The sequence below is a fragment of the Scyliorhinus torazame genome, chromosome 15 (genome assembly GCF_047496885.1).
Source record: "Scyliorhinus torazame isolate Kashiwa2021f chromosome 15, sScyTor2.1, whole genome shotgun sequence".
NCBI classification, from domain to species: domain Eukaryota; kingdom Metazoa; phylum Chordata; class Chondrichthyes; order Carcharhiniformes; family Scyliorhinidae; genus Scyliorhinus; species Scyliorhinus torazame.
This window is the reverse complement of record NC_092721.1, coordinates 8127547-8141173: the sequence shown is the minus strand read 5'-3', so window position 1 is coordinate 8141173 and position 13627 is coordinate 8127547. Positions and strand designations below refer to the sequence as shown.

Below are 13627 nucleotides of genomic sequence, written 5' to 3'. Positions count from 1 at the left end.
CAGTGGTTAGCACTGTTGCTTCCCAGGTTCGATTCCCGGCTGGGACACTGTCTGTGCGGAGCCTGCACGTTCTCCCCGTGTCTGCGTGGGTTTTCTCCGGGCGCTCCGGTTTCCTCCCACAGCCCAAAGATGTGCAAGTTAGGTGGATTGGCCATGCTAAATTGCCCTCAGTGTCCAAAAAGGTTAGGTGGGGTTACGGGGATAGGGTGGAGGTGTGGGCTTAAGTAGGGTGCTGTTTCCAAGGGCCAGTGTAGACTTGATGGGCTGAATGGCCTCCTTCTGCACTGTAAATTCTATGTCTCCTTTATCAATGACTTGTTGGACATTGTTGAGCAGCATTGGGCTGTTGGTAATGATGATAATTGCAATGGGCTCCAGTTCAGCTAGAAATATTTAGTAGTTAGGATAATAGGCTTCTGTATTTATAATAGGATAACACTGAGATTTTAAACTCCCCACATCCTCATTCCAATACCTTTTCCTCTCCATATCCTGCTCTCTGCTGTTAACCTCAAGGAGCGCTGAAGCAGTCACATTTGACTCAAAACGTTAACTCTGTTTCTCGCCGCACAGACACTGCCAGACCTGCTGAGTTTTTCCAGCACTTTCTGTTTTTATTTTTGATTTCCAGCACCCACAGTATTTTGCTGTTATTTTAGTGTCAAATAAATATCCTGACTCACAACCACATACTGATGAGGGTTCTGACTCAATCCTTTCCTTGGTTGCCTATTGAGTTCCAGATAACCTTTCTATTGATTGGTGGTATTGTGTTTGACTGGGTAATGTGCCTGACCCATGTAAGATGTCCTATCTGATTGACTTCTTGTTTGGTCCCCTAATAGAATTGCTATGACCAGGAGGATGATGTACCAGCGTGGCGAGGTGCAGAATAAGCCTGCAGGATTTTGGGGAATGATTAAAAGTGTGACATCATCATCTTCCAACAGTGAAAATATCCTTTTGCAATGACTAAACTGGGTGCCACATTCTGTACCTTGAAATGAGGATATGCCTTGTTATTTTACACGGAATGGATTTCAAAGCTATCCGTTATACAATGAGCAACATAGAATTTACAGCATGCAAGCTGCTCCACATGAGCCTCCTCCCATCCCCTCTTAACCTCACCCCATGAGGATGTCTTTCTATTCCTCGCCCCCTCATGTCTTTATCCAGCTTCCCTTAAATGTATTGATATTATTCACCTCAACCACTCACTGTGGGAGCGAGTTCCACGTCCTCACCACACTCTTTGGATGAAGGTGTTTTCCTGAATTCCCTATTGGGTTTATTCATAAATCATGGAATCTACAGTGCATAGAACAATACAGCGCAGTACAGGCCCTTCAGCCCTCAATGTTGCACCGAAACAAAAGCCATCTAACCTACACTATGCCATTATCATCCATATGTTTATCCAATAAACTTTTAAATGCCCTCAATGTTGGTGAGTTCACTACTGTAGCAGGTAGGGCATTCCACGGCCTCACTACTCTTTGCGTAAAGAACCTACCTCTGACCTCTGTCCTATATCTATTACCCCTCAGTTTAAAGCTATGTCCCCTCGTGCCAGCCATTTCCATCCGCGGGAGAAGGCTCTCACTGTCCACCCTATCCAACCCCCTGATCATTTTGTATGCCTCTATTAAGTCTCCTCTTAACCTTCTTCTCTCCAACGAAAACAACCTCAAGTCCATCAGCCTTTCCTCATAAGATTTTCCCTCCATACCAGGCAACATCCTGGTAAATCTCTGCACCCGCTCCAAAGCCTCCACGTCCTTCCTATAATGCGGTGACCAGAACTGTACGCAATACTCCAAATGCGGCCGTACCAGAGTTCTGTACAGCTGCAACATGACCTCCTGACTCCGGAACTCAATCCCTCTACCAATAAAGGCCAACACTCCATAGGCCTTCTTCACAACCCTATCAACCTGGGTGGCAACTTTCAGGGATCTATGTACATGGACACCTAGATCCCTCTGCTCATCCACACTTTCAAGAACTTTTCCATTAGCCAAATATTCCGCATTCCTGTTATTCCTTCCAAAGTGAATCACCTCACACTTCTCTACATTAAACTCCATTTGCCACCTCTCAGCCCAGCTCTGCAGCTTATCTATATCCCTCTGTAACCTGCTACATCCTTCCACACTATCGACAACACCACCGACTTTAGTACCGTCTGCAAATTTACTCACCCACCCTTCTGCGCCTTCCTCTAGGTCATTGATAAAAATGACAAACAGCAACGGCCCCAGAACAGATCCTTGTGGTACTCCACTTGTAACTGAACTCCATTCTGAACATTTCCCATCAACCACCACCCTCTGTCTTCTTTCAGCTAGCCAATTTCTGATCCACATCTCTAAATCGCCCTCAATCCCCAGCCTCCGTATTTTCTGCAATAGCCTACCGTGGGGAACCTTATCAAACGCTTTGCTGAAATCCATATACACCACATCAACTGCTCTACCCTCGTCTACCTGTTCAGTCACCTTCACAAAGAACTCGATAAGGTTTGTGAGGCATGACCTACCCTTCACAAAGCCATGCTGACTATCCCTGATCATATTATTCCTATCTAGATAATTATAAATCTTGTCTCTTATAATCCCCTCCAAGACTTTACCCACTACAAACGTGAGGCTCACCGGTCTATAGTTGCCGGGGTTGTCTCTACTCCCCTTTTTGAACAAAGGGACCACATTTGCTATCCTCCAGTCCTCTGGCACTATTCCTGTAGCCAATGATGACATAAAAATCAAAGCCAAAGGTCCAGCAATCTCTTCCCTGGCCTCCCAGAGAATCCTAGGATAAATCCCATCAGGTCCCGGGGACTTATCTATTTTCAGCCTGTCCAGAATTGCCAACACCTCTCCCCTACGTACCTCAATGCCATCTATTCTATTAGCCTGGGCTCAGCATTCTCCTCCACAACATTATCTTTTTCCTGAGTGAATACTGACGAAAAATATTCATTTAGTATCTCGCCTATCTCGTCAGACTCCACACACAACTTCCCATCCCTGTCCTTGACTGGTCCTACTCTTTCCCTAGTCATTCGCTTATTCCTGACATACCTATAGAAAGCTTTTGGGTTTTCCTTGATCCTACGTGCCAAATACTTCTCATGTCCCCTCCTTGCTCGTCTTAGCTCTCTCTTTAGATCCTTCCTCGCTACCTTGTAACTATCCATCGCCCCAACTGAAACTTCACACCTCATCTTCACATAGGCCTCCTTCTTCCTCTTAACAAGAGATTCCACTTCTTTGGTAAACCACGGTTCCCTCGCTCGACGCCTTCCTCCCTGCCTGACCGGTACATACTTATCAAGAACACGCAGTAGCTGATCCTTGAACAAGCTCCACTTATCCAGTGTGCCCAACACTTGCAGCCTACTTCTCCACCTTATCCCCCCAAGTCACGTCTAATGGCATCATAATTGCCCTTCCTCCAGCTATAACTCTTGCCCTGCGGTGTATACTTATCCCTTTCCATCATTAACGTAAACGTCACCGAATTGTTGTCACTGTCCCCAAAGTGCTCTCCTACCTCCAAATCCAACACCTGGCCTGGTTCATTACCCAAAACCAAATCCAACGTGGCCTGTCAACATATTGTGTTAGGAAACCCTCCTGCACACACTGTACAAAAAACGACCCATCTAATGTACTCGAACTATATCTTTTCCAGTCAATATTTGGAAAGTTAAAGTCTCCCATAATAACTACCCTGTTACTTTCGCTCTTATCCAGGATCATCCTCGCCATCCTTTCCTCTACACCCCTAGAACTATTTGGAGGCCTATAGAAGACTCCCAACAGTGTGACCTCTCCTTTCATGTTTCTAACCTCAGCCCATACTACCTCGGAAGATGAGTCCCCATCTAGCATCCTCTCCGCCACCGTAATACTGCTCTTGACTAGCAGCGCCACACCTCCCCCTCTTTTGCCTCCTTCTCTGAGCTTACTAAAACACCTAAACCCCGGAACCTGCAACATCCATTCCTGTCCCTGCTCTATCCATGTCTCCGAAATGGCCACAACATCGAAGTCCCAGGTACCAACCCATGCTGCCAGTTCCCCTACCTTATTTCGTATACTCCTGGCATTGAAGTAGACACACTTCAAACCACCTACCTGAACACTGGCCCCCTCCTGCGATGTCAAATCTGTGCTCCTGACCTCTATACTCTCATTCTCCCTTACCCTAAAACTACAATCCAGGTTCCCATGCCCCTGCTGCATTAGTTTAAACCTCCCCAAAGAGCACTAACAAATCTCCCCCCCCCAGGATATTTGTGCCCCTCAGGTTCAGATGTAGACCATCCTGTCTGTAGAGGTCCCACCTTCCCCAGAAAGATCCCCAGTTATCCAGAAATCTGAATCCCTCCCGCCTGCACCATCCCTGTAGCCACGATTTTAATTGCTCTCTCTCCCTATTCCTCATCTCACTATCACGTGGAGAAGGAGGCCATTCAGCCCATCGAGTCTGCATCGGCCCTTGGTAAGGGCACCCTACCCAAGCCCACACATCCACCCTATAACCCCACACAACCTATTATTTTGGACACTAAAGGTAATTTAGCAAGTCCAATCCACCTAACCTGCACATCTTTGGACTGGGAGGAAATCGGAGCACCCGGAGGAAACCCACGCAGACACGGGGAGAACGTGCAGACTCCGCACAGACAGTGACCCAAGCCGGGAATCGAACCTGGGACCCTGGAGCTGTGAAGCAACTGTGCTAACCACTGTGCTGCCCTGCAGATATTGGTATCTTATCTTTATGGCCCCTAATTTTGGATCCCCCACTTGTAAATATCTTTATGTCCACCCCATCAAACCCTTTCATTATCTTAATGTCTATTAGGTCACCCCTCAGTCCCATGTTTCTTTAGAGAAAAGTGCTCCAGCCTGTTCTGTCTTTCCCAATTGATCATCTCAGTTCCAATGTCAGCTTTATATATCTTTTGTTTTGCACTTTCTCCAGTACCTGCATATCATTTTACAATGTGGAGACCATAACTGGCACAGTAGCTCTTGAAGTGTGTTAAAAGAACACACGCATCATTTCTTGTAAATACTTCAGACTTCCTTCCGTCATTTATTTAACCTGCATATGGCTTTTTGTTACTCCTGCAATGAAAGATACAGTTCATGCGTGCCACGCTGAGTTCAGTGTGGCTCACTTGGCGCTTTCTTTAACATTTCCCTTCAGATCTCTCACTTATTCAGCAAGAGGTGGATGCACTGGAGGAACTGAGCCGGCAGTTATTTCTCGAGACAGTTGATCTTCACGCGACTAAGGTATTATTAAATTGACCATTTCTCCACCATCTGAAATAGTACAGGCCGTGCTCACAACAATTTAAACAGCTGGAAAAGATCTAAAGTAACTTTTTTATGATGTATTCAAAATCTCCTTCATTCCCTTTCTATCAAACGTAACTCCTATTCATGGAATGACACAACACAGATGAAGGCCACTCAGCCCCTCCTGCCACTGCTGGCCCTTTGAAAGAGCTATCCAATGAGTCCCACTTCCCTGCTCTTTCCCCATAGCCCTGCAAATGTTTTCCTTTTCAACTGTATACCCAGTTGCCTTTTGAGAGGTACTATTGGATCTACTTTCACCACCCTCTTGTGTTTGCATCTTCTGGTCACCGTTTTGTGTCAGCTTTTTCCCATTATCTATTCCTATTGGATATTTCTAATGGAAACTCTCCTCATTAACTTGGCTGCTGTAGTTACACCGTCTTGCCAATGATGGTGCTGCAGCCTCTGTGTTGTGTCTGCTGACTCGCTAACCAACTATTCCTCTGCCTGGATTTTGGCATTTAACCATAAATAGAAAAAAGTCAGAAGTGTGACACTTGAATTATTTCTTACCCTGCAATCCTCCTCCACTTAAAACCGATGGCCTTGTCTGCCTGAGTGGCTAATATATGAAGAATGGAACATCTGTGTATGGGCACTGCTGGGAGAAAGAAATAATAAATTTGCATTTCTGTAGTGCTCTTCACAACCTCGGGATAGAGAAGCCAGTAAAGTACTTTAAGTGTAGTCACTATTGTAATATAGGAAACGCAGCAGCCAATTTGTGCACAGCAAGCTCCCATAAACAGCAGCATGATAATGACAGGTAGAAATGTTTATTGAGGGATAAATATGAAGCTGAACGTTGGGAGAAGAATTCCCTCTGCTCTCCTTCACAGTAGTGGCTGTGGCACCCTTCACATCCACCACAGAGGGCAGATGAGGCCATCCATTTAATGTCCTCATCTCTGAAAATGCAGCACTCAGTGAGTGATGCACAGGGAACGACTGCCTAGATTCCTCTGTTTAAATCTGCCAGCCTAAATTGACAATTACATCCCAGCTTGGAAGGTTTCTAATTCAATCCCTAATAACTGAGTCTTTGGTTACTAGTTCAGCTCAATAGCATTAAAGAAACATGACTGCAGTTGTGTTCTGCATGAAATGGTCTGACATTATATCGTCTTTCGAAAGGAGATTACAGTCTGGTAAACAATATCAAGGGAGAACTGCTGGTGTTATAAATAAAATCTTACCCTAGTAACGTTTTAAGACAAGAAGAAAAATATTTGAAACAAGCATTAGGAGTTTGTTGACTGCATTGTTTACTTTACCTAGACATTTGCCCGACATGGAAACATAGAAATTCGGAGTAGGACACCGCCGCCATCGGGAACATCCTTCCTGCATCTACCCTGTCCAGTCCTGTTAAAATGTTATAGGTTTCTATCAAATCTCCCCTCATTCAACTCAATCTCACCACGTCTGACAGTCCCGTCGTTCCAGGATTTAGTCTGCTAAACCTTCGCTGCACTCCCTCTGGAGCAAGAACATCCTTCCTCAGATAACAAGACCAAAACTACACACAATATTCCAGACATGGTCTCACCAAGGCCCTGTATAATTGCAGCAAGACGGCCCTGCTCCTGTACTCGAAATCTCTCGCTATGAGGGCCAACATGCCATTTGCCTTGTTCATCACCTGCTGCATCTGCATGCATACTTTCAGCGACTGGTGCACAAGGACACACAGGCCTCCGTGCACATTCCCCTTGCTCAATCTATAGCCATTCAGATAATAATCTGTCCTCCTGTTTTTGCTACCAAAGTGGATAGCCTCATGCTTAGAAAAGAAGACCTGTCATGAGTATAACCATTTACTAGCTTGAGTGCTGTAGGGAAGCAGTTTTCCCTAAATCTTATAACAGTGAAAATAACAGCATAATGGAAAATTAATGTAGGAAGTGACAGTGGTATGGTTAAAAATAAATTGAGATAATCCCCACAGCAAAATGTAAGGTGTAGAATATTAATCATTTCCTGTGGAGTCACTATAGCAGGAGAGCCGCTGCAATTTGTGGCTCTGGGCTGCTTGTTTACATATCATGGGAGCTACATACAAAGTTTTAAACAAGTCTTCATTAACATACAGATATCTCAAGTTGCTGATACGATAGAATTTCATAACACAGAAGGAGGCCATTTGGCCCTTTGTGTTTGTGCTGCCTCTTTGAAAGAACTATCCGATTAGTCCCACTCCCCTGCTTTTCCCCATAGTCTCCCTTTCAAGAACATATCCAGTTCCCGTTGACAGCTACTATTGACTCTGCTTTCACCGCCCTTTCAGGCAGCAAGCTGCAGATCATCATAACTCGTTACAGGAAAGTTTTCCTGATCTCGCCTCTGCTTCTTTTGCCATTTCTCTTCGACCTGTGCCCCTCTGGTTACCAATCCTTCTGCCAGCGATAAGTTTTTCCTTATTTACTTATCAAAACCATCATGATCTTGAACACCGCTATCAAATTTCCCCTTAACCTTCTCTGCTGTAAGGAGAACAATTCCAGCTCCTCCATGTGACTGAAGTCTATCATCCTGGATACTAGCCTAGTAAACCTTCTCTGCACCGTCTCCAAATCCTTGACATCCTTCCTAAAGTCTGCTGGCCAGAACTGGGCATAATACTCCTAACCGAGGCCTAATCAGTGTTATATAAAGGATTAGCCTAGCTTCTTTGGGAGTTGTTTCAAAACAAGATCTTGTTTTTCATGTCTCCTGTTTTTTTTGCCTTTGATCCACTGTGTTCTGAGGAAATGGAATAGCTCCGATGCAGTCATGTGCAACAAAGAGATTATGAGCACGAAAATTGCAAGTGAATGAAAAATAACTCAATTGGGAGAATTCCAGATCTTCCCTGAAGGTTTAATGGGATTGACCTCTGCACTTTCTTACTAACAGAAACATCCTTGAGACGCAGAAATTTGGTACTAAAAGTATGTCTCCTTTTTAACTTCCGCAGGAAAGAATTGAATACTCAAAAACATTTCAAGGAAAATATTTCAATTTCTTGGGTTACTTTTTCTCTATATACTGTGTCTGGAAAATCTTCATGGTGAGTGAGCTTTATCATATAAAACTGTTGCACACAGAAAGGAGAAGGGTGGGTTCGATGGAGGCATTAATAGTGACGAGCGACTATTTGTAATCATCAAATCCCCAGCCCTGTAAAACCGAGGCAACTCATTGCTCATCTCAAATAAATCTTACCCAACAGCTTGTCCTGTTGGTATTTTGTTGTCCCACATACATTACACCCCCGCTGCCCTACACACAACTCCCACCCCTCCCCCACACACAAACTCCCACTCCAGACACAACTCCCCCCCACACACACAACTACATCCCTTCCCCCGCGCCCCACACCCATTAGCCCCATAATCCTTTACATTAGTGTGAATCGGAAATCTATTATTTGCTGCTTTAAACATGCACAATTACTGAGACTCCACAGCCTCTTGGATGGAGAATTGCAAAGATTCATCCCCCCCCCCCCCTCTGTGTTTAAAAACATTTTCCCTCATTTCGGTCCTAAGTGTCATTGCTCCTATTTTGAAAGGCGTTAAGTCACCAATCTCTCAAAGATGAGCTCCAAAAGGAAGCGCTGCAGCTAATTTATTATTGCATTGATGGTGTGAAATCTGTGTTTCAATCGGTATTTGGTTTCCGTAGAATATAAAGTTCTGTTATTCTTCACACAAAGGGTTGTGAGAAAAATTTGAAAGCACCACATTTTTGTTGGGTAAGTGGATTAAGGTCTCCAGAACTAAAACAGGTAGATGAGATAAGATATGGATCAATTACGTTCTAATTGAATGGTGGAACATGTTCAAGGGGCTGATTGATATCCTGCAGGTCCTGTGTACAGCAATCAGACTACAAAGGGCTCAGTGGGTTAGTTTTAAGCACTTGACATTGGCATTAAATCTGACACCACCAAGATAGCATTCGTCAATTCTTATTCAGCTATGTTAACACGGGTGAGCTCGGATGTAACTGAAATGTAATCCATTGCAGATAAGCCGGGTCTTGTTGGATGTTTGATTTGTATTTTTCCCTCCATTTAATTGCAGGCAACCATAAATATTGTCTTTGATCGAGTTGGTAAAACAGACCCGGTCACTCGCGGTATAGAGATCACGGTGAACTACTTGGGCATTCAGTTTGATGTGAGTACAAGTTTTGCCCACTGACTTCTCGATCTTGGGCAATGAGTAACACTGGTTGAATCCCTACCTTCCTGATTCTTAAAATAAATAGCCATTGCTTAACACCCACCTGGCTCACACCTACCACTCTTCATCAAGTCATCCAAAATGGAGTTAAGAACATAAATAGAGTTCAGGAATGAGGGGAAAGCCATTTAACCATCAAAGCACATCACTCCAGTACATGAGCTGCCAAGCGTTTGTGTTTGAAGGCTGCATAGTTTTAAAAAAAATTTAGAGTACCCAATTTTTTTCCACCCCAATTGAGGGGCAATTTAGCGTGGTCAATCCACCTAACCTGCACGTCTTTTAGGTTGTGGGGGTGAAACCCACACAGACACGGGGAAAATGTGCAAACTCCACACGGACAGTGACCCAGGGCCAGGATTCGAACCCAGGTCCTCAGCGCCGCAGTCCCAGTGCTAACCACTGCGCCACCGTACTGCCCTAAAGAAGGCTGCATAGTTGGCATATCAGAGAGATCGCAGACAAAGCTTCCTCAGAATCACAGAATTGGTAAGGTGCAGAAAGAGGCCATTCGGCCCATCGTGTCTACACTAGCTCTCTGAATGAGCAACTCACCTAGTTCCATTCACTCGCCTTCTCCCCATAACCCTGAATGTTCTTCCTTTTTGATAACACTCTGATTCCATTTTGAATGCTTCAATCAAACCTGCCTGAACCACACTCTTGGACAGTGCATTCCAGACCCTAACTCTCGCTGTGTGAATCTGCCTCCACCACACTCTCAGACAGTGCATTCCAGACCCTAACCGCTCGCTGTGTGAATCTGCCTCCACCACACTCTCAGGGAGTGCATTCCTGACCCTAACCGCTCGCTTTGTGAATCTGCCTCCACCACACTCACAGAGAGTGCATTCCTGACCCTAGCCACTCGCTGTGTGAACCTGCCTCCACCACACTCTCAGAGGGTGCATTCCAGACCCTAACCCTCACTGTGTAAACCTGCCTCCACCACACTCTCAGGGAGTGCATTCCTGACCCTAACCACTCGCTGTGTGAATCTGCCTCCACCACACTCTCAGACAGTGCATTCCAGACCCTAACTCTCGCTGTGTGAACCTGCCTCCACCACACTCTCAGACAGTGCATTCCAGACCCTAACCACTCACTGTGTGAACCTGCCTCCACCATACTCTCAGACAGTGCATTCCAGACCCTAACTACCGGCTCTGTGAATCTGCCTCCACCACACTCTCAGACAGTGCATTCCAGACCCTAACCACTCGCTGTGTGAATCTGCCTCCACCACACTCGCAGACAGTGCATTCCAGACCCTAACCACTCGCTGTGTGGACCTGCCTCCCCCACACTCTCAGACAGTGCATTCCAGACCCTAACCACTCGCTGTGTGAATCTGCCTCCACCACACTCTCAGACAGTGCATTCCTGACCCTAACCACTCGCTGTGTGAATCTGCCTCCACCACACTCTCAGACAGTGCATTCCAGACCCTAACCACTCGCTCTGTGACCCTGCCTCCACCACACTCTCAGACAGTGCATTCCCGATCCTAACCACTCGCTCTGTGACTCTGCCTCCACCACACTCTCAGACAGTGCATTCCCGATCTTAACCACTCGCTGTGTGAACCTGCCTCCACCACACTCTCAGACAGTGCATTCCAGACCCTCACCGCTCGCTGTGTGAACCTGCCTCCACCACACTCTCAGACAGTGCATTCCAGACCCTAACCACTTGCTGTGTGGGCCTGCCTCCACCACACTCTCAGACAGTGCATTCCAGACTCTAACCACTCGCTGCATGAAAAAGTCTCCCTCTTCTCTCTCTCGCTTCTTTTACCATCTGCCCTCTTATTCCTGATCCTTTCACGTGTGGGAACAGTTTATCTCTATCCATTTAATCCAGACCCCTCGTGATTTTGATTAATCTCCTCTCAGCCTTCATTTCTCTGAGGAAAATATAGAATCACAGAATCCCTACAGTGCAAAAGGAGGCCATTCAACCCATCAAGCCTGCACCAACCCTTTGAAAGAACACACTACCCATTTACACTCCCCCATCCACTCCACCATATCCCTGGAACTTAACTTGCACATTCCTGGACGCTAAGGGGCAATTTAGCACGGCCAATCCACCTAACCCACACATTTTTGGACTGGGAGAAAACCGGAGCACCCGGAGGAAACCTACGCAGACACGGGGAGAACGTTCAAACACCACGCAGACAGTCACCCGAGGCTGGAATTGAACCCGCGTCCCTGGTGCTGTGGGGCAGCAGTGCTAACCACTGTGCCGGCCCAAAAACAGCCCTAACTTCTCCAATCTATCTTCCTTAATCATGTCTTCATTAATTTACACATTTCAACTAACTGGTGCTGACAGATCTTGGGACTCTGATGTGGTATAGAATCGGAAAGCACAGAAAGGGGCCATTTGGCCCAGTATGCCTGTGCTGGCCCATTGAAAGATAGCCAATTAGTCCCCTGACCTCGCCCCATAGCCCTGTAAATTTCTCTTTTTCAGCTATTTATCCAGTTCGTTTTTGAAAGTTACTATTGAGTCTGCTTCACTGTCCTTCAATCCCAATGCAGTGCGTTAAATTTCTCCTCATCTCCCCTCTGGTTGTTTTGCCAGGGATGTGCCTACCAGTGAGGCAAAATCCTCTTGAAAATACAGACTCAGCAGAATCCAAACTGGAGAGGCGAGTCTGGCATAGTTGTTAACAAATTAGAAAGAACATTTTCAGTTGCTTATTTTTTATATGGAACTGAGCTCAGTTTCAAGGGAAATAATTTTGTATTATTTTCAGTTCCCTTCAGTGTTTGACCTGGAATGCAGGGGGTCGAGGCGGGTGACCTCACATCTTTTAAAAAGTATCTGGATGTGCATTTGGCACGTTGTAACATTCAGGGCGATGTGCTGGCAAGTGGGATTCAGTAGGTAGGTCAGGTGTGTCATTGCAGACTCGAAGGGCCTCTCCTGCGCTGTATGTTTCTGTGACCTATTCCCAGATATCAAGTCAAAGTAGATTGCAGTTTCAGTGACGTGTTTCACGTGGCATTGACGCAATCAAAATATCCTGTATGGCAGTCAGGAGAGCAACAATCCGTTTCAATCGCTCATGCATAAAATGGAAACATTATTTAAGCCCTCGGTGGACCCTGACTTTGAGTGTGGGGGGCCATGCTGGTGCGAATACTGTTCTTTCCTTTTTCAGAGCTGACAACATAAAAATCAGGGATAAGAAACAAAGGGCGCTCGGTCCATCAAAGTTCAGCCCACTCGTAAATGAGCTTTTCAGTTATATCACCTAATTATGCTTCAAGTGATCCTGTTATCACAGTTTATATATTGTTCCAAACATTTGTCCACAATGTCCCTGCGATGTCAGTGGGCAGCGGACTTGCCTCTGAGTCAGAAAGTTCTGGGTTCCAGCCCCACTCCAGGACCTGAAAGCAAAACTCAAGGCTGACACTCCAATGCAGCACTGAGAGTGCTGTACTGTTGGGGATGCTAACTTTCGGGTGAGACATTAAACCAAAACCACATCACCATTCAAGACCTCCACGGTGTCCCGTAAAAGATCTCTTGACTACTATTTCAGAGAAGAGCAAGGAGGATCCACCTAGCATCCTGATCAATAATAGTCACAAAATAAGTGATCATTATTGCATTACTGTTGGTGGGAGCTTGCTGTGCGCAAATTGGCTGCTGTATTTCCTATAATGCAACAATGACTACAGTTCAAAAGTTCTGAATTGGCGGCAAAGTGCTTTGGGACACCGTGATTCTCTCTCACACAGGAGTCATGGCAGCACAGTGGTTACCACTGTTGCCTCACAACTCCAGGGTCCTGGGTTCAATTCTGGCCTCAGCTCACTGTCTGTGCGGAGTGTGCACGTTCTCCCCTGTTTCTGGGTGGGTTTCCTCCCACAGTCCAAAGATGTGCAGGTTAGGTGGATTGGCCAAGATCAATTGTCCCTTCGTGCCCAAAAGGTTAGATGGGGTTACTGGGTTATGGGCATTGGGTGGAATCGTGGAATTAAGTAGGGTGCT

At 45.8% G+C, this 13627-nt stretch overlaps 1 protein-coding gene across 2 annotated transcripts in view; it reads left to right on the top strand.

The window, feature by feature from the left end:
• The window catches only part of LOC140391505 (Golgi pH regulator), a 74147-nt gene that overhangs the window by 53904 nt on the left and 6616 nt on the right, over positions 1-13627 (top strand). For both annotated transcript variants that reach the window (XM_072476043.1, XM_072476044.1), the window contains exons 8-11: positions 846-957; positions 5229-5315; positions 8341-8433; positions 9452-9547. In XM_072476043.1, coding sequence (XP_072332144.1) covers positions 846-957; positions 5229-5315; positions 8341-8433; positions 9452-9547 — 388 coding nt within the window. The remainder of the gene's footprint in view (positions 1-845; positions 958-5228; positions 5316-8340; positions 8434-9451; positions 9548-13627) is intronic.